This window comes from Oncorhynchus gorbuscha, linkage group LG09, assembly GCF_021184085.1.
Source record: "Oncorhynchus gorbuscha isolate QuinsamMale2020 ecotype Even-year linkage group LG09, OgorEven_v1.0, whole genome shotgun sequence".
Classification (NCBI taxonomy): domain Eukaryota; kingdom Metazoa; phylum Chordata; class Actinopteri; order Salmoniformes; family Salmonidae; genus Oncorhynchus; species Oncorhynchus gorbuscha.
The window spans coordinates 76579776-76605565 of record NC_060181.1 but is presented as its reverse complement, the minus strand read 5'-3'; the positions used below and the strand labels follow the sequence as shown (position 1 = coordinate 76605565).

Below are 25790 nucleotides of genomic sequence, written 5' to 3'. Positions count from 1 at the left end.
GTGTTCTGTCACTCATAGGGACATTACCTCACCGCAAAATCTACGAGGAGAGCTCGAAAATTCAAGCCCCTTGGGTGCAGACATAAATTTACATTAGAAGTGCCAATCCAAGAAGGCTCAAGGTTATTGGCCACAGATAAAATGACAAATCACGTTATATCTACTGTAGCTTTGATTGGGCTGATCATGTCAACATCATACTTTCAAAATCTTAGCTAGCAAGCTAGACAAGCAGTCATCATCATGAATCAAGATGACAATCTACTGGCAAATCCTTGTCATATGAAGACCAATTATAGATTAAACGTATTGGTGCTCATTGGACATAAACATTACACAAGTTGTAAATCGCAAATTCAACAATGAGTGGTTTGGAAGGAGTCAGTGGCTAACTGCAAGCGTTGCAAAGCAATCACTAGCCTGCTATTCAGTGGAGTCCAAGTCTGGGTTTAAGGGTCTCTTTTCCAAGCTTAAAACGCTAAACATTCACATCCAACATCATAGGTCAGAAAATGTTGAATACATTGGCCATGCTGTCAATCCAGCATGATTTCTGCCACATTCAAAACAACTGGAAACACAGAACTGGGAATCTCAGACTTCAGTGAGTTCCAGACAGTTGGGAACTTGGAAAACAAGCTCCATCTGGGAAAATACGTATTGAACAGTCATCCAAGTCGGAAACTCTGGCCTCTTTCTAGAGCTCCGACCTGAAGATCACTGACGTCATGATTCGACCTAGTTTTTTTCAGAGTTCCCAGTTGTCTTGAAAGCACCATAAAGCCAGAGAATGCGAGACTTGGATGACAAAATTTGCCCACAAGAAGGATCTGAGCACAGCACACCAAGGTGGGTCCAAAAATGTATTGTATGCTGCAGCATAAATGTAATATGTCTTAATCAAAATTAGTGCCTCGTCATTCCCTTATGCTATAGTTTGTACATCTCAATTGTTAGAAGAAACCAGATTTGTTTAAACAAGTCAGTCATATCAGCTATGTTTTTTTTAAAGGCAGTAAATGAGTCTGAGTGAACTGTTTCGTTGCCAGACAAGGCCCCACTGATAGTCAGGTGTAGAGGTGGTAAGGATTCACTCCATGGTGCTGAAATGAAAGTTCTGCTGTTGGAACAGCTTTATGTAGGGCTTAACAGTTTGTGGGCACCGTTTGTCACCGTTATAGTGCAATTTATGTATTGATTAGTCTTGTGGCTTTGCATCTATGTTTTTTGTTTTGTTTTCACCACCAAGCTACACGCTAAAATCGCCACTTAACATAACCCTTACCATTTTACATGTCAACTTAAAATTGGGTAGGGGCATCCAAAGGCTCCCATATAACACAAAGCATATGAAATGACCCTCCTCCAAACACAAAAGGTGGAATGCCAAAATAAATGTATAAAGTGATAAAAATAAACTTAGCTAGTTGTGCAAGACATTGTGTAGATGCAATTTTTTAAATGTTTGCATTCTTTTCTCCTTTGAGAAAACAATGCCTGATTCAAAGGGTGTGTGGCAGATTTCAAAACTCTTCGGGGAAGGACTGATAGGATACGCTTGTGCCTACATTTTACAGATCTTCAGAATAAACTACAGGCATGGGTATCCTTTGGTGAATTTCACTGTTTTACTAAGTTGCCAGTTCACAAATGGGGAAATTATTTTAACGATGTGGCTATTAAGGCAGAAGGAATCATATCAAATGAATTCCTACATCTTCTAAAACAAGGATGGCAATTCCTGTTCATATTACGGTAATTATCATTAATACACGTTTATCCCATATGTTGTATGCCAGCAAGGCAGATCATTGCCAGGATGTGCTCTGCATTATCATCATCGCAAAAACAACCTTTACAAGCGATCTGGATGTCTATTTTGATAAAGTAGTTAAAATCATGCTCTCATGTAGTCCTAGACTATTCATCTTTTGTGTTTTCCTCCAATCCCAAGAAGCATGATTCTTCACTCGTAAGGAGTGACACATTAGCCCTTTAGTAAAATTGCATCTGAAGCATCATGCTATACTTTAACCCACTCCAACAGTGGCAAATGTGCCTAAATCAACAAACATCATTCAAACTTGACATTCCACACCTGTATGTACAGACAATAAAATATAGACAACTCCAGAAAGGCAACATCTTTTCATTTCTAAAATGGTATAATTAGGAAAAGCATTAACTTGGTCGAAAGAATCTGACATGAACTCCGTTGCCTATGATGCCATCAAGAGCACAAACAAAACATCAGGTTTTTGTCCCCCTACGCATACACAAAAGCAGAACTCAAAGACTTCAGTTAGAGTATTAATCGTACACACAGGAATATACATGATTGGTCAATGGACAGGGTTGATATGCTGTTCTTGTCCTTTAATCCTCTGCCAGAGAAACAGTCTCTCAAACTCTGGGTGGATGCTTAATGTCCAACAACTTTATATGAAGGTAGACTGGTGTGTGTGTGTCAAAGTGTTCTTCATGTTGTGTGATTGCACGTGGGTGAATCTTGGTATGTGTGTGAATCTCCCATGCTGTGCTTGGGGTCCAGGCAGCTTGGAAACTCTGAACTTGGCAGGTGCTACGCATCACTGTAGCTGAACACGGTATGCACAGATGAGAAGCTTCACCTGGGGAGAAAGAAAGATTCCATCAATCAAATGTATTGGTCAAATTTAATTTATCAACAACTTGTCAGTCCTTTACAGTAACTGGGCCTAGACTCCCTCTCACCATGGCCATGAGTTACTCTGCTGTGTGTGTGTGTATATATGTATGTGTACCTTGGCTGTAGGTGACTCTGCCAGGCGAATGAACAGTTTGTTGATACCTGGCACTGGGCTGAATGAGTATATGAAGTGACTATCCTGTGGGGTGTAATTGAAAGAGGAAAAGATCAGTGACATGAATCAATCAACTAACTATGAGGTAGAACCCCCCCAAAAAATCTACCGTTCTCCAGATCAGGAGTACTCGTGATCTAGAATGAGACTCACCAGGAAGATGGGCAGCTGGAACTTGTCGTTGAGCACCACAGCGTGGACACTGCAGGGCCCACACAGCCTGGCTGTGATCTCACTCAGGAAGTTAGCATGGAAGATGAAGAGCAGTATACCTGAGCCTGGAAGGAGAGAGATTAAATGTTTTAACTAACCCCCCAATACAGTGTGTGCAGGGGATTAGCACTGTTTGTAGGTGAATCCTACCCTCTCCAGGTGTGTGAGGCGATTGTTTGTAGCCGAACTCCAGAGAGAAGTCTGGTCCCTCACACAGTCTGTGACAGGCCAGAGGGAACACCGGCTCCAGCAGGGCCAGCCGAGTCTCAAAGAATGCCCGGATTGTGTCCTCCGCCACACTTGATAACCTGTGTGTGAGGGAGAATAAGATATCACTTTGCTGCTAACAGTATGTGGGGTTACAGTATACCATCTGAACTCTTACATATATATGTACCTTTATTTATACATACTAACTCATAAGTTTACAGAGCAAGAGAGACATGGCAGCAACACTCACATGTTGATGTGGTCCTTGATGAGGTCGTACACAAGCAGGTTGTTGCTAACCTTGGCGAAGTACATGGCCGTATTCTTGTGTTTGGACAGGATGTTACAGTCGGCCCCGTACTCCAGTAGGAGGCGCACCACGTCAGCATTCCCCCTCTTACAAGCCTGAAGAACAGAGGCTACTGGTAAGGAACTATTGCGATAAGTCTAACACAGGACTTTAGCAGAAATTAGGATATTTACAAATAGGAGTCATTGATTAACTTAATCTCTGTGCTTCAGGGGTGATATGTTGATTTCTAATTAAACACAGTATTTGTCTTCATCGCCCGTTTTTTTCCTTCCTCCGCCATACCTTCATCAGGGCTGTCTCTCCTCCCAGTGTCGGAGCGTTGACATAGGACCCTGCCTCCAGGAGGATAGCAACTGTGGTCAGGAAGTTCTGAAATGAAGAAAAAAAAGAAATTAGAGGGTTAAGTAAGTAAACCTTGCATAAGACATTTACACACAAACAAGAGTAGTGTATACATGTGTGTAGACTAGACTGTTTAATGAGGCGGTTTAAACCAGTCCATACTGTGTTACCTTCTCTGCAGCGTGCATTAGGGCAGTGGTTCCGTTCTTCTGCCGTCCGTTCACCTTCACCCCCTTCTTTATCAGGAGCCTCAGGATGTCATCTTGTCCCCCTGCTGCTGCCAACATACTCAGGGACATACCGCTGGAGTCCTGCAGGAGGCAACACAAACTCCTTCATTACTGAGGACCAGAGCTTTCCATAGCCTCTGGTAGCAAACACTATGGGGAGAGGGGAAGGAATCAAAATGTATCTGTACAGCTAATTGTTTATAGAACTATAAAAAGATAAGTTAAGCTTTCTAAAAAGACTTACCTAGGGTGTTGTCTTTTCATCCAAAAGGTTTTTAAGTATGTAAAAGCATAAAGCACTGAGCAATGGCAATATACTATATTTACAAAAGTATGTGGACACCACTTCAAATTAGTGGATTCAGCCATTTCTGCCACATCCGTTGCTGACGTGTATAAAATCGAGCACACCGCCATGCAATCTCCATACACAAACATTGGCAGTAGAATGGCCTTCCTGAAGAGCTCAGTGACTTTCAACATCACAGTCATAGGATGCCACCTCTCAAACAAGTCAGTTTGTCAAATTTCTGCCCTGCTAGAGCTGACCCAGTCAACTGTAAGTGTTTTGTTTTTTTGTAAAGTGGAAACGTCTAGGAGCAACAACGGCCCAGCTGCAAAGTGGTAGGCCACATAAGCTCACAGAACTGGACTGCCCGAGTGTTGAAGTGCGTAAAAATTCTGTCACTCACTACAGAGTTCCAAACTGCCTCTAGAGGCAACATCAGCGCAATAACTCTTTGTCGAGAGCTTAATGAAATGGGTTTCCATGGTCGAACAGCTACACACAAGCCTAAGATCACCATGCGCAATGCCAAGCGTGGGCTTGTGGTGTAAAGCTCGCCGCCATTGGACTCCGGAGCAGTGGAAAATGTGTTCTCTGTGATGAATCATGCTTCACCATCTGGCAGTCCAACGGACGAATCTGGGTTTGGCGCATGCCAGGAGAATGCTACCTGCCCGAATGCATAGTGCCAATTATAAAGTTTGTTGGAGTAATAATGGTCTGGAATAATCGCCCAATATCAGTGCCCGGGCCTCACTAATGCTCTTATGGCTGAATGGAAGCAAGTCCCCGCAACAATATTCCAACATGTAGTGGAAAGCCTTCCCAGAAGGGTGGAGGCTGCTGTATCAGCAATCATAATGCCTATGATTTTGGAATGAATGTTCAACAAGCAAGTGTCCACATACTTTTGTCATGTAGTGTAGATTCCTAGTATTACAACATCATGAAATCTCAAAGAGGTTTTCCATAACCGTTACAATTCCAAATCCCTGTTGGAACTCTAATGATGGGCATCAAGTAAGCTATATGAATATTCTCAGAACTGAAAGAGCATGTCTTGCGGCTTAGAAAGTTTACATCAAGTAACAATTTATTAACGGCGCAAATATAGTATCTTACAATAAACACAATAAGCACCAGGTGGTAACAAAAGGCAGCTTGATAACAAATACATGTTGGCGAAAAAAAACTATTTAAGCAATGATGTCCATGTCTTCAGACAGTAAATAGCGGGGTGTGGTTTAAACCCCCGACAATTGTTCTCAGTTAACACCCAACACTGGCAGACCTTATGCAGTTACAACATGAACTGACAACTATGAACTAATTTATTTACATTCTTCCTCCTTGATCCAATTAGAAGCAACAAAGGTTTACTTGCGATAGTAACATTATCTAGTAGGCAAGCGGATCAAATAATACAAAGAAGCAACAGCCGTCAAACCCTGTAGTCAGCCTAAATTAGTGTTGAGGAACTTAAACAGCTACTGTGAATCAATATGGTTAAGACTGTAGTGAATAATATTAATTTTAATAGTTGAAATGTTTATCGTTTGACAAGAAGCAATTAAACAAGTACATGTTCAGCTAATGCCTAATAATTCACATAATAGTTAGTAGAAAACACATGTATAAGAGAAATAGCCTAGGTTGTGTGTGTGAATCTGAAACCAATTCCACATGCAGAACAAAGGATCTGTTTCCAATTGTTAAGGCAGATTTCAGTTTCTTATCAATAGTAAACTTTGGCCAAAGGAGTGGATAGGAGAACCAAAAACGGACTCAAATTGGATGGGAAGTCATCCAACTTTAGTGACCATTACTGTAAAAAGTTGTGACCATAAACAAGGCTTTGGTTTAAGAACCATAAACTAGCCTTCAAACTAGCGATGTAAAGGGATTGCTAATAAAAATGCACCCGTTCTTGCCAAACCCATCAGCTATCACTCACGCTGAGTGCGGATTCCACACTTCTTTCAAAGAGTTTACTTGCACACTCCCAGTCACTTTGAGTGAAGGGTGGAAAATCGGAATGCATCCATAAATGGGCCATTTGATAGGATCTGAACGTGTCACTGATGAGATCGAAATTGGGGAGAAAAAAATATATATATATATATACACAAAAACATATTTAAAAAACTACTAATACATACCGGTAGCTAGGACTACTAGATAGCGAACTAGCTAACGTTAATAACATAAATACAATATCCATGATAATAAACTCAACCATGTTTCAAAAGCAATCGAGTATGAATTGTGTAAGTATACCTTGTATTTATAATAAGTAACAATTTACAATGGAGCAGTCTTCATCTAAACATTCTTCTTGACGTGATTGGATTTTAAGCGGCTCAAACATCAAGCCATAGTCTCTTAGCTTGGCACATATTTCGTACATAAACCCGTGGCACCTGACTAGCATTTTCCCCGGGTGGCACTAGTTCAAACACCGCTCCATCGCCGCACCGAACAAAACAATATGTAACTTTCTCTTTGGAGGAGCAGGGATAGAGTGCCGTGTGAAACCACGCAGTGCGCCTCGCCGGACATTGCCCTTTTAGTGCAATAAACCTTGTGGTTTCTAAAACACATAAGGTCACTGTTATGCCGGAATTCAACCCAAAACCAACAAGAAAGTCTGCACTGTTGGTAAGTCAAGAAAAGCTCTCAACCATGACAGCCTGCTTTTCATTTCTATTCAGTTCGACTCGCCATACATTTGGCATCTGAACTGTGCCTAACTTTTTCAGTTGGTGGCACCAGCCCATGATTTAGTCACGAACCACAAAAATTGCAGCGTCATGCAATATAAAATGTTTGTACTCATCTTATAAAGTCAGTCATAGTTATTTTTTGTAATAAACTACACCGAGATGCTATTCAAGAAATACGTTGTTTAATCTAACATGTCCAATCAGGAATGCATGATTCAAGATATTTTGATGTGCAACCTAATCCCATGATTGGCATGGATTTTGGGTTGACAACATGGAAATTGTTATATATGAATGTTTTTATTTTTCAATAAAGATGAATTTGCCTTCATCTACAACATACATTTGGGGCTAATTCAACATCTGTGGAAGTGGAAATTCAAAACACATTAGATCGCTAACTCTAAATATGATACCCACTACTAGTAGCCATGTATTAATCAGTAAATGGAATGTCCTGAAAACTCCAATGAGACCTATATGCCCTCACAATATTCGATGCGTATTTCACTGCCCACTCCGTATCTGAAAGCCATATGAAATATTGTTTGTAAAATAGTTGCTACTGTGCTCAATATTGAGTTTAGAAAAGTATACCTACAGAAAGCTGAGACCTCCTTATTGTTGTACAACCAGAACATGCGTTTTTCTACCAGAGAGGAGAATGGCTCACTTATCACATCAGCAGGCCCCAGCGAAACAAGGGCAGGTGGGCAGACACTAATATTACAGGAATGAGGATAATGAACTTTACTATTTGACCATATCATATTAGCCGCCCCAGAAAATAGGAAGGTTTGAGTGAGGTGACAATGTAGAATGTGCAGCTAGCACAGATGGAGCCCTGAAACCCATTCACAACGCACTTCAACCAGGAATAACCTGCTAAATTCCCAGGTTTGCTAGTCAGTTGTTTTTACTCAAAACCTAACCTAGACATATACACAAAACATTTTGTACATCTGGATCCAGAACCATTTAGTGAAAGTAAAGTATACCAGTATTGTGATCAAAAAGCTAAAGTCAGTTTAACTGTATAGATTTGCACAACAATCTACGAAGTTGTTAAAAAAAAACTAACATTATGCACTGTACTTGGTACATGTTATCTATCCATGTGGAGCATATACTGTATTTCAGTCAGTTATTGTGGCCATTTTTATGCAACATGGTTCAATCGAAACGTGTGGTGCGTTTGGATTCCAAATGTACGTCCATGAGGCCTTGTTGCCATTGCTGACCCAGAAGATTCAGTTTGACAGCCTTTGTAAAGGGCCACTAGAATTTATTTTTAAACGAGGTATGATTCCCTTCTTCGTTGCCTCCTTTCTCCCAAGGTTGCAAATGTGTAGCCCATAGCAAAATACTGAGTTTTGTCACCACATAATGCATTGTGACAATGGAATTTTGTAGTTGACAATTTCAACATCTGCTAAACAAGTTGGCATGCATAATATATCACTATGTAGTTGCTACGGATAAGTTTGTAGAATGAAGTAGATACTTCATTCTTGCTTTGTCACGAAGTGAGATCAGAGTCAGATTAAATCAAAAGCTATCTTCTCCTTTCTCCATCCTTGCATACCTTCAACCGTGGGAGGTTTTCAAAATAGTTCAAGGTAATCATAAGGACAGATAAACAGGACAATCTTCTGGATGTCCCAACGGCACACCTGGTTTCTGATGCACAACTGGACTCTGTTGCAACCCTGGTTTCTGTGTCACAGGAATTGTTTTTTCACTATCCATGTTTTGTTTGCCTGAAATATGCCTCCTGCACATTGTCATTAATGTGTTATGCACATAGTTTTTTATATCTTTCCATGTCCTGCCTTGTAGAACTGGTTCAGCTGCAATGCATGCATCACATTCCTTTTTACCTGGAATCTTCATCAGTTTAGTGAAGTCTCCTAGCTGCCGCCTGACCGCAGCCTGAGCCTCATCACCCCAAATTTTCTGTTTCCTTGGTATTGCAACAGGACCTGCCTCTAGTCTCTCCTGTGCAGATACGGTCATTGTTCCACCAACTCTTTCCTTAGCACTCTTTGCCTCCGTTTCTTTTTCTTTCTTTGATGCCCCTTTCTTTGTCTGTTGGGTGGGGTCCACTCTTGTAAGACCCTTTTTCCTTTTAATAGATTTTACTGTGTTGTGCACATAGTTTTTGATGTCTCTCCATGTCCTGTCTCGTACAGCTGGCTCATTGTGGAGGCATACTTCACAGTCCCGTTTACCTGGAACCTCCATCAATGAGATAAAGTGTCCTAACTGACGCTTCACCGCAGCCTTAGCAGCATCACTCCACGGTCTCCGTTTCCACACTGTGCCCACCTTATCTGTCCCCTCAGGAACTGCCCCGACAGGAAGCGTCTGCGTTGGAAGTGTTGGTGTAATAACTGTATGCGCTGGTAGTGTTTGTGCAGGATAGTGTTCCAGGATATGTTCCAGGATATGACCTAGCAAGTTGTGTACCCACAAAATGGTTCCCCACAGGATATGTCTCTTCAGGATATGACCTGACAGGATTCGTCCCCGAAGTATAAGCACTTGCAGGATATGATCTTGCATCATGTGTCTCTGCAGTATATGTCCCTGCAACATATGAACCTGCTGGATAGGTCCCTGCAGGATGTGTCACGGTAGGATATGCTCTCGCAGAATCTGTCCCCGCAGAATATGACATCACAGATTGTAATCCTGAAGGATATGACTTCTCAGGATATGTCCCAGCATGATATGACCTTGAAGGCTGTGCCTCCACAGTATATGACTTCGCTGAATATGTCTCTGTAGGATATGATGACCCAGTAGGACATGTCTCGGTAGGATATGTCCTTCCACTATCTGTCCCAGCTGGGTATGTCCCTGCAGAAGATGTCCCTATGAAACGAATAGAAACAGAAGAAAATGATTCATGATCATGTGCAATTATTATATTGTGAAGAGGAACAGAGAAAACACTAGAGTAATAAGTTGCCAGCTTCTCAAAAATGTAGGTCTCGTGAACATGTAAATGGCACAAAAACAGAATTTTCCACTGAATTTATCATTTAACCCCTTAAAACACAATGGACATCTTTCTCCAAATACCCTGTAAAGCAACTAATACTCACCATATGTAGGAGAAACAACCCTTTCCCCAGATGGCCCTGGAATTACCACTGGAACCTGATCCATTGCAAGCAGCAATTTGCTGATTTCTGCTAGATGTGCTGCATTTTCAGAGAGCCTGTAGTACTCTTTATGGACCTGGGTGTCATGTCCCAATAACTTTGCCACCTGATCCAATTCACTTTCATTCAAGTTTAGTATTTGGCAATGGATAGCAACCTCTTTCCTCACTGTCGCATGGATCAGACTTTCAGGATTCTTTGCATCACACTCATGTGCACACTTCCTCAGACAGTCAAACCCTCTGATGTAGCTTGCTGCATCCAGGCTACGTGCAAAGACATAAGGGTTGTCCTTTGACACACCAACTTTGTCTCTGTTTGCAATAAGGATCTCAAGAGATGAGATCATCCTCTCCGTTAGTAGGACTGGCATTTTCCTACCATTTTTGCCTTCTATTTCCAACCTGGTTAATTTGTCATCTCCAAGCTCCTGCTCCAGCCTTGAGAGGTTATTGAAAATGTCTGCACTAGCTGGAGCTTTCTTCCTGTTTGTGTACGTTTCCAACAGCATTTTCGCAACTTCCCCTGTCCTTTTTCTGTTGAAGAGAGCTATTTCTGCAAGAAGAGTTTCATTGAGCTTTTTCCAGACAGTGTTGGTGGGGTTCTCCAGCAATTCTTTCTTCGCTGTGTCCTCTGCAACCTTGAGAAACTTCTGAAGTTTGATCAAATCCTCAGTTAGTGAAGACACATCAACTTCATCACACTGAGGGACAGCGCTGAGGGATAGACCGGAAAAACAGTTATTCCAATCGTTTTCAAGAAGTTCAATGAAGCTTTTGGCTTGTTCCTCTGCCTCACGGTCCTCTGTCATACGACTCTCCCCAAAAGCTATTTCGGTAGCTCTTTTCAAGGAATAGCCAATCTTTAAAGCAAGAGATGGGGTCTTGTACCTGTCTGAGGCAGGGTCATGACCACTCATTTTCCTGGCAGCATGAACGGCCAATTTGAATTTGGATGGTACACATACTTCATGCAAGTATTGGACATCACAGTCCATCTCATTTACATTAAGTACAAATCTAGCCAATTCCCTCATTTTTGAACCAATGTAAGTAAACTGTGACTTGGCATGACCATGCTTTGCAGATAGTGCATTGCCATATTTACATATGAGGGGATCATTTTTGATGTGGCATGAGATGTCATCTTGATTCATATTGTGTATTATTTCTTCACATCCTCCAGTAGAATAGACAGGCAATGGAACAAGTTGAGAGGACGCAGCCTGGATCTTCACTCTTTTTCCTCCCCTCGTTTCATCTTGTCCTTTTCTGGCATTACATGAGCTCTCATGCTTCCATAAATCTATTTTGTTAAAAAAAGCTACACAGTGTTGACAGGGTAGGTAGTCACGCACAGAAGCACCACTGTAAGAGGGTATTTTCTTTGTCACAACTTCATCTCCACATTGAAGAATTTCTAAGTTGTGTTGATCGTTGCCTTTGTTACGGAGTTGGTCAAGCAACAGAGACCTGATTTTGGAGAGTTTTGGGAAGCTGATAGCATGACCAACAGCTGCTTCTTCTGCGTGCATCCTTTCTAAATGTCTTGCAATGTTGTGGTGTGGTTCATTGCAATAAAGGCAGAAATACTTTTTGTCCAATTTCCCCTTATCATCATCATCATCTATCGTACTACATGCGCTGACTGTCATTTTTGTGCTGGAACGTAAGCTTGACCGTGTACCTTTACGTGGCGCAAATATTTTGCGGCAAGTTTTTTTAGCTTGTGCCGTTTTTGGAGGGTACTGCTCATATTCATCCTCGCATGAGCTTTCTGCATTAGATGGAAGAGGATCTGACCCACTTGGAACATTTGAATCAAGTCTTTGTCGTTCTACCTCATCACCTGAACTGTTTTCGTGAATCTCGTCACCACTCAAACTGCTTTCCTCAGCACCCTTCTTTATGTCACATAAAGCTCTCTCCATGTCACATAAAGTCTTCTCCACATCGCATGAAGTATTATCTTCACCACATGATGTCTTCTCTTTATTGTGTAGAGAATTTTTCTCTTCCTTGTGTAAATGATTCTCTTCGCATTGAGGAATCTCATCTTTGCAAAGAGAATTCCTTTCGCGGTGAGGATTCCTTGTGCGGTGAGGATTCCCTGCTGCACATAAAGGCTTCTCTTCATCACTTAATCTCTTCTCTTCATCACTTAATCTCTTCTCTTCATCACATAAAGTCTTCTTTTCCTCATTTAAAATATCCTCTTCCTCATTTAAACTCTTCTCTTTGCCACTTAAACTCTTCTGTTCAACAGTGTATGCCTGTAAAAGAACAAGTAAACGTAAGATTCATAACTTATAAAAGGTTAATCTCATGATGCATTTAGTTTCAAATGTATGAAAAGTGGGACGTAAATCAAGCAGCTTCATAGCTGTTGGGAGTTAGTGTTTAACTTTTGTGGCAAAGAGAAATTAGGTCAACTAAACCATCATGCTAGACAAAGCTGGTGTCCCCTCCCCTGCCCTGTTTCATATGCAGATAAATCTATAATCGTGAAAACCTCATAGTACTGCTACTTCAAAAACATGTACAGTACACATTGTGAGTCATTCAAATGATCGCCTAAGAGCACCTCAACAATGCTCTCAACTTCAAATCACAGTCAAGCAAGAATCAATGCAATGGTTACACAGCACCAAACTGCGTGTAGACTGAATTCTTCAATAATAATAAAAAACCACATTTGACCCATTCAAGGAATAGTTTATGGCTTTATTGTATTAAATCAGCGAACTACAACGTTTTGACATTGTAAATATGTCTGATGAATTAAATAATGTGATGTTGCATGAGATGCTGCATGGAGACGAGGAAGGTACACAAAAGAAAACGCCATGCAACTAGGCTTCTAACCTCATTTTGCCAATTACTGTTTTGAATCCTCAATATATTCAGTATTTTGTGACCTACATGCAACGATGAGCGTTGGGTAGGTATTTTAAAAGTGTTTTCACAAATAGACCCAAATAAGATCCTGGAGTGTTTGGCCGTCTATAAAAATGCAAAACAAACTCTGGTCCAAATGAATTCTGGAACTTGCCCAACAGTTACAGTAAAACGTTTGAGAAATATAATATATATTCAGCAGGCCCTTAAAAACACTGATTGGTCCACACGAATACTATTGAGTCCTTATAAATTGTAATAATAAACAACGCTAAATTGGACAACCGAAACAAAATAATGTCACTGGGCAAGTAATATTAGCCTATGTAAACACATTTTGTTAATAGAATACATGCTTATGGCAGTAGTTTTTTGAACTGTGAAGGTTTTGTTCGATTCATATTTAAAATTATTATTGTACACAAAGACAACTGTATGGCAAAAGATGAAATGTGTTACTGGTATTGTAATGAGTGACTAAGGAAGGTTTTTTATTTTTTAGCTTTTCGGCTATTCATTGTCGATAATGAAGATGAGTGAAATGTCAGTACTGCTATGTCCGCAGCAGTTTTACATGCTCTGCGGTGGTGCAAGAATACTATTCTGAAGGCATTACTGTACCTGAGGTAAATGTTGTATCTTATAGCTTCTTGTGAACTTTGACCTCTTGCTCATCATGTTCTGTGTCTGTTAATGAGAAGATAATACCTGTCTGAGACCACTCTAGCTGTCTCCATAGTAACGTATGAAAATTATCTGACAACTGTGCACAACAACAAACATTCGATATAATATAATGCTTGGATTTATTCATTGCCAGACAAAGTTGGCACAACAGTTTATTAGGTATGACAATAGGCAAACACTGGTTTTTAAAGCAATGCAATAAACATTACATTTTACAAACTGCATGTTCCTATTCAAGCTTAACACATCTTTACAAAACAATCTGTAGCCCCATTAGGCTAAATTAAACAGTAGTTAAAGGGCATAATCTGCTTACCTTTTATTGCTTAGCGGTCCTCAATGGATACAGTCAGCAGGTACTGTAGTCGGATTCTCTCTTTCAATGTCCTGGTATTCAACCTCTGCATGCCATCACCGGCTCTCACGTTATATCCAATATTTAAACTGTTTTATAACTCGATCAGAGTGGCTAAGTTGATCCAGTTGTATCTATGTTTGAACCAGACTGGCTAAATTCATTCTACACAATACATTTAATTAAAGCGGCAATCTGTAACTTAAATTTCCAGTCCTTTGTACTGCGCTTGCTGTCATTTCTGGAATGAAAGTAACATATTGTGGCTTTAATTGAGTAATGAATTATGGTTCTTGGTGCTGACCTATATGCATTAGCTAAACATATGTATCAAAAGCAAATCTGTTGCCGCCCCAAGTTGGTTAACGTAAGTTTTTTGTTGGAAAACCCAAGAACAAAGCTAAAGCTTATGAGGAGAGAACTGTGATGTATGTCGCAACATGGTCCTCATTTGAATGAACTCACAAGTATAACCACACACACAGGCTACTCTAACAAAACGTAAAAACATATTTAATTGACTAGTTGTGACTAGTTAGTGCTTGTACTGGGACTGAATAAATATGTGGAACAGCTGGGGCTCCCCAAAGACAGGAGAATGCAGGTGAGGTACTTTCTTTGGAACACAGAACGTACCTCCTGGTCCAGATTGTAGTCCTCTTTGGAATTGAGTGCAAGTTTCACAGACATGTAATCCCCACTTTTCACTGCATCCCGCAGCTCACCTGAGGGACACACAGATTTCACATCAGTAGTTGTCTACATCCATGTGTGGAAGAGAGAGGTCCATGTACAGCCGATGTTGAGAGACTGCTGGAAAACATGAGAGAGAAAGAGTATATAAACTTACCGGGAGATAGAGGTGGAGCAGAGAGAATCTCATCCTCTCCGTTCAAATGTTTCTGAAAGTCCTCCAGTGTCATCCAGTCCAAGTTGAGGTCCATTCCAAGGTTAAGAGAGGCTTGCCCTTTGTCTGTCAGTCACAAACCACATCCAATAGTACATTTAGTATCATTTCACATGGCCATTATGAGAGTCTATCCAGAAACAACCATTTGCCCCTTAACACTTGTGTAGATCTGAAAGGATTGGATAGGTGTTAGCAATAATGATAAGGTTTTGTAACAGATGTGTGTGTGTGTGTTGACTTTTGTGTGTGTCTTTGTGTTTATGTCTGCGTGTATGTGTGTTTGTTGGTTCTGTGGCGTACCAGACTTGTCAGCGCTCTCCAAGGGGTCTTGATTGTCGTCACAGGCGATGAAGAGGCGTGGCTCGCTGTCCTCTCTCCTCCTCCTCCTCCTGTCATCCTCTTGGGTCCTCCTCTCCCAACGTTGAGCCTCCTCCCTCCGGTCCTCTCCACCGAACTTTGACTTCTGGGCGGGTTCCTCCTCTGCCTCCGCCCTGTCACCAGTCTCCATAGCACCGGGGCTCTGACTGGGCCGAAATGCTGTTAGATAAGGGAAAATAAATAAAAATAAAAAGATGGCATAAAAGAGGTTCCTGTGTGGCTGAGTTTGTAGTTTGAGTTAGATTCCCACGGGGGACTAGTACGATAAAGTATGAAAATGTATGCACTCACTACTGTAAGGTACTCTAAATAAGAGTGTCTGCTAAATTACTAAAATGTCAGTTACATTTTTGTTTATGTCTTGGTTGAGTCAATATGTAGTGGCTGCGTCACAATTCAAAAAAAAAAAAGTTTAACAACAGACCCTTTCAATTCTTCTCACCGTCTGTATGTTTGGACTTATCTGGCTCTGGCTTCCGAGCAGGTGACTCCTTTGTCGGCTTGGTCCTTTTCTCAATTTTCCCTATGAGCTGAAATTTGAACATAAACATTTAAGATTTTACTTGAGGCAGCTTAAGATAGACTTTGAGGGCCCTGCCGCTGGCTATATCACCAGCATTTATTTACTAACCCCGTACATTTAGTGCAGAACTGCTTGGCATACCTTAGGTGGTTTAGTGTTCTCTGTGGTGGTGGGCTGGTGGACCATCTGTTTGCGGGGAACACGGTCCTTGGCCTCGCAGTTCAGCAGGAACTTCTCAAACAGGTTAGTGGAGGCGGTCGGCTCCTTATCCCCACCCACTACAACTTTAGACTCCTCCACAGTCTTGCTGGTGCTTGCCCCTGCACCAGAGGAGGAAGAGGAAGAAGAGGATGAGGAAGAGGGAATTTTAGGCGGTGCAGGAGTGGTCTCGTGGCTCTTGCCCTTGGCCTTCTTGTGGACTTGGGCTGGGGCAGGAGTGTCGCTGGAGTCAGAGGTTGGTGTCGGCTCATCCCGGCCCTGGCTCTTGGAGGAAGTGAGGCTCTTCAGTTTTGCGAGGCCGCTTGCGGAGAGCATTGGCGACGAAGTTTCCAGTTTCTTGCCTTTCTTGTCCTGAAGGAAGTCCTTGATGCCCTGCAGCTTCAGTTCTGACTTACCCTTCTTATTCTTGGGCTTGTCATCAGCGCGAGACTTTTCCGTTGTGGTGGTATCATCCGTCTGGGACTCAGATGGCCCCTCGCTAAGCTCCTCTTCCAGGGGGGCGGTGGCCTCATCTTCAGTAGACTCCAGATCACCCCTTCGATCCTTCTTTTTCTTCTTCTTCTTCTTCCCTTCCTCCCCATTCTCTTTTTTCCAGTGCTTCCCTCCATCCTTGGTCTTGTCCTTCCTGTGCTTCTTGGAGGGCACAGGGGCTTCTTCCTCTTCATCGGAGTCAACAAATCTCTTTTTGGAGTCGGACATCTTGGTTCCGCGGCCAGGGGTTGGGGGAGGGGAAAGCTCCTCTTCATCAGACTCCGGTGCCGGACGAGGCCTGAAGTCCTCCTTGCGCTTGTCTTTCTTCTTTTTCCTCTTCTCCTTCAGGGGAGGTGCCTCCTCCTCATCCTCTTCTCTGGGCTTCTTCTTTTTCTTCTTCTTAACATGCAGGTCTGTGGGCTTGTCAATATCACTGTCGCTGTCAGAGTCAGCATCGAACACATCACTCTTCATGGGCAACTTCTACAAAGGAGAGGGGACATTCACATCAGCCATTGAAAGTGATATTGGTTACTCGAAAGGTAGTTCATGTAACAGTCAGTCCTATAAAGAACTTTCCATTCCAGCAATTAGACTTGCCTTTCTTACGATGGCTATGATCATTCTGGATGGGACTTACCATGCATTTCTTAGCATCTTGGTCTTTTGTGACCTTAGCCTCTGCCAGAGCCCTCTTGTAGCCCAGGAGCACCTCCCTGCAATCCTCCAGGTGGGCCTCAGGCTCCCACGTGTCATCGTCAGAGGAGTAGTTCTTCCAGCGAACGCGGTACAGGACCTCCCCCTAAAGACAAGGGCAAATACAAGTGGGTGAGAGCAATATTACCAGTCCAGTTATTTCACATCATTGCAGAATATGAAGACTGACTGAGTGACTATTGGGCCTACACCTACTCATAGACCTCCTGGGTGTATAAAAAAACAGAGTTTGTATTAAGTCTGACACATGCCTAATCAGACCTCTCCATCTGAGACAAACCCACATTCCATTAAGCGACTGTGCCTGGCAATGTGGCACACAGCCAGTACTCCCAGTACCCCACCCAGGGCACTGAGACACCAAAGACAACCAGTCACAGGGGATAACCGTTCTGACACTAGCTAGGTTTCCATTCAATTGGTGACAGATTTTCATGTGAATATTCTCAAATCTGCATAAAAACAATATATGCATTTTCCCACCAGAGATGTCTCTATCAAATGTACTTGTGGATAAAAGGCTGTGTGTGATATCATATTGCACATAAACAACTTTTGAGATTAAATTCCCAAGTTAAATGGGTTTCCATCTCATTTTCAACTCTACTGATTGTTTTGTCACAAACATGTTGCCTTTTAAAGCAAATATGCCCACTCTTCTACTGGCATGTGGCTCTAGCCAATAGTTCCCAGATACAGTGTTTGTAGGCTACCCACGTGATGAGATCATTTTGGACAAAAGAGATCATGCTTGGCTGTCATTTGACAAATAGAAATGATCATCATGTCACCAGAATAAGAGCCTAGATATTTATTGGAAAGACTCAAGCTCATCATCGTGCACTTTCACCACCCTGTGAAGTTTATTAACTTATTTAATCTGTAGCCTAATAAACTGCATGCTTTCCTGAGTCGTAGTGGGAGGACCACAACATATCACGTGATGCCAAATGTATTTTAATATGATGGTTATTATATTAATATTAGTGCATAAAGGTGCTTCCACTGCCATTTCTCACAAAAAGATCTTAACTTGTCCAGCGTATTTTGTTTTGTCGACATCTGGTAAGTTTAGACAAATTTCCATAACTCCTGTCGTGACATTCTTTATCCAACATGTCCTTTACTCACATAAAAAGGTTGGCTGAAAACCTGCTTACTTTGACAGTAGATTTAGCTTGTTTGTATCATGTGACTAGAGGTCGACCGATTAATCGGAATGGCTGATTAATTAGGGCCGATTTCAAGGTTTCCTAAAAATGTGAAATCGGTCATTTTGGACGCCGATTGTTTTTTACACCTTTATTTAATATTTATTTAACTTGGCAAGTCAGTTAACAGATTCTTATTTTCAATTATGGACTAGGAATGGTGGGTTAAATGCCTTGTTCAGGGGCAGAATGACAGATTTTTACCTTGTCAGCTCAGGGATTCAATCTTGCAACCTTACAGTTAACTAGTCCAATGCTCTAACCACCTGCCTCACGAGAAGCCTGCCTGTTACATGAATGAAGCCAAGGTAAGTTGCTAGCTAGCATTAAACTTAATCATAATCACTAGTTATAACTTTCACATGGTTGATGATATTACTAGTTTATCCAGCGTGTCCTGCGTTGCATATAATCGATGCAGTGCGCATTCGCAAAAAAAGGACTGTCGTTGCGCCAACATGTACCTAACCATAAACATCAATGCCTTTGTTAAAATCAATACACAGAAGTATATTTTTTAAACCTGCATATTTAGCTAAAAGAAATCCAGGTTAGCAGGCAATATTAACCAGGTGAAATTGTGTCACTTATCTTGCATTCATTACAAGCAGAGTCGGGGTATATGCAACAGTTTGGGTCGCATGGCTCATTGCGAACTAATTTGCCAGAATTTTACATAATTATGACATAACATTGAAGGTTGTGCAATGTAACAGGAATATTTAGACTGATAGATGCTACCATTTAGATAAAATACGGAACGGTTCCGTATTTCACTGAAAGAATAAATGTTTTGTTTGAGATGATAGTTTTCCGGGTTTCGACCATATTAATGACCTAAGGCTCGTATTTCTGTGTTAGAATTAAGTCTATGATTTGATAGAGCAGTCTGACTGAGCGATGGTGGGCACCAGCAGGTTCATAAGCATTCATTCAAACAGCACTTTTTTTGCATTTTGCCAGCAGCCCTGCTGTTTATGAATTCAAGCCTATCAACTCCCGAGATTAGGCTGGTGTAACGATGTGATGTGAAATGGCTAGCTAGTTAGCGGCGCGCACTAATAGCGTTTCAAATGTCACTCGCTCTGAGACTTGGAGTAGGTGTTCCCCTTGCTCTGCATGTGTCATGCTGCTTCGAGGGTGGCTGTTGTCAATGTGTTCCTGGTTCAAGCCCAGGTAGGAGCGAAGAGAGGGACAGAAGCTATACTGTTACACTGGCAATACTAAAATGCCTATAAGAACATCCAATAGTCAAAGGTATATGAAATACAAATGGTATAGAGAGAAATAGTCCTATAATTCCTATAATAACTACAACCTAAAACTTACCTGGGAATATTGAAGACCCATGTTAAAAGGAACCACCAGCTTTCATATGTTCTCATGTTCTGAGCAAGGAACTTAAACATTTGCTTTCTTACATGGCACATATTGCACTTTTACTTTCTTCTCCAACACTTTGTTTTTGGATTATTTAAACCAAACATGTTTGATTATTTATTTGAGGCTAAATTGATTTTATGTATTATATTAAGTTAAAATAAGTGTTCATTCAGTATTGTTGTAATTGTCAGTATTACAAATAAATGTTAAGAAATGTCTGATTAATCGGTATCTGTTTTTTTTGTCCTCCAATTATCGGTATCAGAGTTGAAAAATCATAATCGGTCGACCTCTACATGTGACTAATGTGTTCTGGTTCAAATGAGGTACGCGTGTGACTGCAGCACAGTGCATGGCTGGTCGTGATTGTAAACAAAGCACGAGTCAGGTTTCTCTCCACCCAGAGGCTTTGTTTTCCTTTTACCCGCCCTCACACTCTCAGCTCAAATGCAATTTAGATAAGAGGAACTGGCTGTGCAAGTGACTTTTTCACACACACCCCTCCTCCTCATCCAATATTGCCCTCCCCCTTCTTCCGGAACTCTGGAGGTTTGGTGGGGCTGGGTGTTTCACTCTGAATCTCTGTTGAGCCACAATCAAAATCCTCTTTTTCTCCCTTTCACCTAACACTCACTCCATCTCACACAGATCAGACCTACACAAACACATTCTCTCCCTTTACTTATACACACACAGATTCTTACTTGCACTTTAATAGAAGAGCCTACTGCTTAATCCCTGTGACACATGGCCCATGTTGTGTGGCAACTCAGCAGCTCTCCTCTATAGTGTAGTACAGTGATATCACCAGACTGAAATGTGGTAGCCAGGGACCTTTGCCAAACTCCCCCTTCCCCCCCAAAGTGTGAACTTACCCTCATACATAAAATAAAAAAGCATTGGATTGGTGTAAGAAAAATGGTTTACTGTTTTCTCTAATTAGCATACCAGGTAAGTCAGTTGTTCCATGTCAACAAACTAATGTGTATGTAAACTGCCATCTTGTCCATTTTAAATCTTCACTCCATCAATGAGAGAAGATTTGAAATAGACAAGATGGCGGTATGGTATACACATTGTTGGATTACTTCATGGTGCATTTTCTAAATTCCAACGCTCCAACCTGCAACTAGCCATGGCAGTGTAGAAGACAGCGGTGGTTTCCAAGTCGGGAATTGTTTAAGTATTGCCAATTAGAGACTGGTCGAAAATGTCCTGCATGCCCTTAACACTAAATGTTAACGTTACCTAAGTATCAACGTTTATCCGCCAAACTGTAACAGCTAGTAATATCTTAATAACTCTGGTCTGTACCATCTTATTAGGTACCGTGGACGATTTGCTTAATAGCTAATACGTCCAGTTATTTAGCGAGCTAACTTACACAAAACATGTCTAGACTATTAGCTAGTTTGCTAACGTTAGCACTTTCCTAACCAACTAGTATAGCAAATTAACTAGCACATGTAGCTAGCTCATTAAAGACAATTACGACTTGGTTGTGCAAGGCTTAGTACAGAGGGTTTGTTGTATTTGGCAAGTCTGCACAAGTGGGGATGGCTTAAGTCCAGAAACGCGAAAGAATAACATCAGTCTGTCCGACCTTGGCCTAGCGCAAGGAGAGGGCGCCGTATGGGCAAAGTTGTGCAGCCATTTCAATTTCCTTTCGGTTGGCTAACTGTGCATGGACATTTTAGTATTTCTAGCTAGTTATGTTGTCTATTTACAGTTTAAATAAATTAATCACGGTTCCCAGTGTGTAAACCGTCTCATTGTTGCCACATTGTGTAGCTAGATAAAGCTACCGTTCAGCTAGATGGCTAACAACCAAAACTGCCTAGCAGTAACGTTCGCTAGCTAGTTTCGTTACCTCCTCCGTTCGCATGTCAATAATCCTCTCCACTTCGTACACATCTTCAACCTCGTCTTCGCTGTCTCCAGCCTCTGGCTTTTCCGCCATTTTATCGTTAGTTATAAACAATTATTCGTTACTTTTCTTATTATGCCTTAGCCGGTATTACAGCCAAGACCGGAGCTAGCTACAGTACAAGATGTCTATTTTTTGATTTACTTCGCTAGCCGCAGTGACTTTCTGCTACTAGCTAGCTGGTTAACATTACAGAGGGGGAGCTGATAGGCTAGGTGAGCTGTCTGAGTAGGCGGGGAAAACTAACAGTGCATTTCACCAGACGTGGCGTCAGCAGGAGAAGGTCCGCCCCCATTAATTCTTGATGGCATAAGAAGAAATGTACATGGTATTGTGGGAAATGAGCGGCGAGAACCCTGTTGAACAGTAACTAAGTTTGGTGAAACATCTTTGATATGTTGTAATGGCCAGGTATATTTTCTCATTAACGTGGTATTTACACGGAACAAAAAACAAAAATAAACGCAATATGTAAAGTGTTGGTCCCATGTTTCATGAGCTGAAATAAAAGATCCCAGAAATGTCATACACACAATAAAGCTTACTTCTCTAAAATGTTCTGCACAGAATTGTTTACATCCCTGTTAGTGAGCATTTCTCCTTTGCTAAATAATCCATCCACCTGACAGGTGTGGCATTTCAAGAAGCTTATTAACAGCACGATCATTACATTTACATTTACATTTAAGTCATTTAGCAGACACTCTTATCCAGAGCGACTTACAAATTGGTGCATTCACCTTATGACATCCAGTGGAATTACACAGGGGCACCTTGTGCTGGGGACAATGAAAGGTTACTAAAATGTGCAGTTTTGTCACAACACAATGCCACAGATGTCTCAAATTTTGAGGGAGCATGCAATTTGCAATGCTTACTGCAGGTATATCTCTCTGGTCACCCCCAAAACCAATTCTTTCTTTGGCCGCCTCTCCTTCCAGTTCTCTGCTGCCAATGACTGGAACGAACTACAAAAATCTCTGAAACTGGAAACACTTATCTCCCTCACTGGCTTTAAGCACCAACTGTCAGAGCAGCTCACAGATTACTGCACCTGTACATAGCCCACCTATAATTTAGCCCAAACAACTACCCCTTTCCCTACTGTATTTATTTTATTTATTTATTTATTTTGCTCCTTTGCACCCCATTATTTTTATTTCTACTTTGCACATTCTTCCACTGCATCGGACAGCCGATGAAACTTGTGGGTTTACACAACCAAAGACTCTCTGCAGAAACCGTCTCAGGGAAGTTATTTTATTTAATTCAATATTTTGTTACTTTTACCCACCCCCCAATTTCATGGTATCTCAATTGGTAGTTAAGGTCTTGTCTCGTTCCTGCAACTCTCATACAGACTCGGGAGAGGTGAAGATCGAGAGCCGTGTGTCCTCTGAAACTCAACCCAACCAAGCTGCACTGCTTTTTGTCACAATAACCCGGAAGCCAGCCGCGCCAATGTGTTTCAGAGGAAACAATGTGCACCTGGCGACCGTGTCAGCGTGCACTGTGCCCGGCCCGGCACAGGAGTCGCTAATGCGCGATGGGACAAGGACATCCCTGCAGGCCAAACCCTCACGTAACCCGGAAGACGCTGGGCCAATTGTGCGCCGCCCCATGGGACACCCAGTCGCGGTTGGCTGCAACGAAGCCTGAACTCTAACCCAGAATCTCTAGTGGGACAGCTAGCAGGGAGGCCTCAGGGAAGTTAATCTGCATGCTCATCATCCTTACCAGGGTTTTGACCTGACTGCAGTTTGGCATAGTAACCAACTTCAGTGGGCTAATGCTCATCTTCGATGGCCACTGGTACGCTGGAGAATTGTGCTCTTCAAATCAAGCTTTATTTCTCACATGCGCCGAAAACAACAACGTAGACCTTACCGTGAAATGCTTACTTAAAATCCCTTTAACCAACAGTGCAATTGATGATGAGTTGTTCAGCAGTCTTATGGCTTGGGGGTAGAAGCTGTTAAGGAGACTTTTGGTCCGAGACTTGGCGCACCGGTACTGCTTGCCGTGCGGTAGCAGAGAAAACAGTCTATGGCTTGGGTGACTGGAATCTCTGACAATTTTTTTGGCTTTCCTCTGACACCGCCTATTATATAGGATGCACCATGCCAAATCTCCTCCTGAGGGGAAAAGGTGTTGTCGTTCCCTCTTCGCAACTGTCTTGGTGTGTTTGGACTATAATAGTTCGTTGGTGATGTGGACACCAAGGAACTTAACTCTCGACCCGCTCCACTGCAGCCCAGGTGATGTTAACGTGGGCCTGTTCGGCCCGCCTTTTCCTGTAGTCCACGATGAGCTCCTTTGTCTTGCTCACATTGAGGGAGAGGTTGTTGTCCTGGCTCATCGTTGTCGGTGATCAAGCTGTTGTGTCATCAGCAAACTTAATGATGGTGTTGGAGTGGTGCCTGGTCACGCAGTCGTGGGTGAACAGGGAGTAAAGGATGGGACTAAGCAAGCACCCCTGAGGGGCCCCGGTATTGAGGATCAGTGTGGCAGATGTGTTGTTGCCTACCCTTACCACCTGGGGGTGGCCCGTCAGGAAGTCCAGGATCCAGTTGCGGAGGGAGGTGTTTAGCCCCAGGATCCTTAGCTTAGTGATGAGCTTTGTGGGCGTTTTGAACGCTGAGCTGTAGTCAATGAACACAATTCTCACATGGGAAAGGGCAGTGTGGAGTGCGATTGAGATATTGTAATTTGTGGATCTGTTGGGGCGTTATGCGTATTGGAGTGGGTCTAGGGTTTCCGGGATGATGGTGTTGATGTGAGCCATGACCAACCTTTCAAAGTAGTGCTACAGGGTGGTAGTCATTTAGGCAGGTTACCTTCGCATTCTTGGGCACAGGGACTAGTCTTACATCAAAATAACAAACTAATATGAAGTTAGTTAGTTAGCTGATGATATTTCAAGTTGGCTAGCTAGCTAACTAGTAACTCATTAGCATACTCACAGTGGCCTGCTTTAGTTAGCGGGCAATCTTTGGGACGAATGGTTGTCCAGTGGGCCGTAATGATCAGCCAGTCATATAAAATATTTTTCTTCCAGAAGAAATCCTTTTACTTTAGAATACAACATCCTCATCAAATCAATTGATCATAATACATATGACCATAATAACCTAGGCCTATAGCTGCTGTCTGCTATCACAGAGTTTTAAAGACCTTGTCACGTTCTGACCATCGTTCGTATGTGTTTTCCTTGTTTTAGTGTTGGTCAGGACGTGAGCTGAGTCGGCATTCTATGTTGTGTGTCTGGTTTGTCTATTTTTATGTTTGGCCTGATATGGTTCTCAATCAGAGGCAGGTGTTAGTCATTGTCTCTGATTGGGAACCATAAATCAAATCAAATCAAATTTTATTTGTCACATACACATGGTTAGCAGATGTTAATGCGAGTGTAGCGAAATGCTTGTGCTTCTAGTTCCGACAATGCAGTGATAACCAACAAGTAATCTAACTAACAATTCCAAAACTACTGTCTTATACACAGTGTAAGGGGATAAGGAACATGTACATAAGGATATATGAATGAGTGATGGTACAGAGCAGCATACAGTAGATGGTATCGAGTACAGTATATACATATGAGATGAGTGTGTAGACAAAGTAAACAAGTGGCATAGTTAAAGTGGCTAGTGATACATGTGTTACATAAGGATGCAGTCGATGATGTAGAGTACAGTATATACATATGCATATGAGATGAATAATGTAGGGTAAGTAACATTATATAAGGTAGCATTAGGGGGCCTGTTTTGTGTTGGGTTTTG

At 41.9% G+C, this 25790-nt stretch overlaps 1 protein-coding gene across 4 annotated transcripts; it reads right to left on the bottom strand.

Moving 5' to 3' along the window:
* Positions 1–849: 849 nt before the first annotated feature.
* Positions 850–22246, bottom strand: LOC124044086 (M-phase phosphoprotein 8-like). 4 transcript variants are annotated; one of them, XM_046363501.1, is made up of 14 exons: positions 21952–22230; positions 17411–17572; positions 16222–17253; positions 16000–16087; positions 15480–15716; positions 15120–15242; positions 14906–14994; positions 4092–4232; positions 3862–3948; positions 3517–3671; positions 3207–3364; positions 2997–3121; positions 2784–2867; positions 850–2630 (listed from the first exon to the last, which is right to left on the bottom strand). In XM_046363501.1, the coding sequence occupies exons 1-14, from the start codon at positions 22039–22041 to the stop codon at positions 2589–2591; spliced, it is 2613 nt and encodes an 870-aa protein (XP_046219457.1). In that variant the 5' UTR covers positions 22042–22230; the 3' UTR covers positions 850–2588. The 4 variants fall into 4 exon arrangements, with proteins under 4 accessions (XP_046219457.1, XP_046219454.1, XP_046219456.1 ...); XM_046363498.1 differs by lacking the exons at positions 850–2630; positions 2784–2867; positions 2997–3121; ... (2 more) ...; positions 3862–3948; positions 4092–4232 and adding exons at positions 5498–10037; positions 10271–12602 and having other exon boundaries at positions 21952–22246; XM_046363499.1 differs by lacking the exons at positions 850–2630; positions 2784–2867; positions 2997–3121; ... (2 more) ...; positions 3862–3948; positions 4092–4232 and adding an exon at positions 9954–12602 and having other exon boundaries at positions 21952–22244.
* Positions 22247–25790: the final 3544 nt, after the last annotated feature.

What these genes read in the sequence shown, in the direction of transcription:
- LOC124044086 (XM_046363498.1), bottom strand. Translation starts at nt 22,041, where the DNA reads ATGGCGGAAAAGCCAGAGGCTGGAGACAGCGAAGACGAGGTTGAAGAT. An exon ending in TAAGTCCAAACATACAGACG is followed by an intron (nt 15,717 to 15,999) that starts GTGAGAAGAATT and finishes CTTATCTAACAG; the next exon opens with CATTTCGGCCCAGTCAGAGC. An exon ending in GGTTGTTTCTCCTACATATG is followed by an intron (nt 10,038 to 10,270) that starts GTGAGTATTAGT and finishes TTCGTTTCATAG; the next exon opens with GGACATCTTCTGCAGGGACA.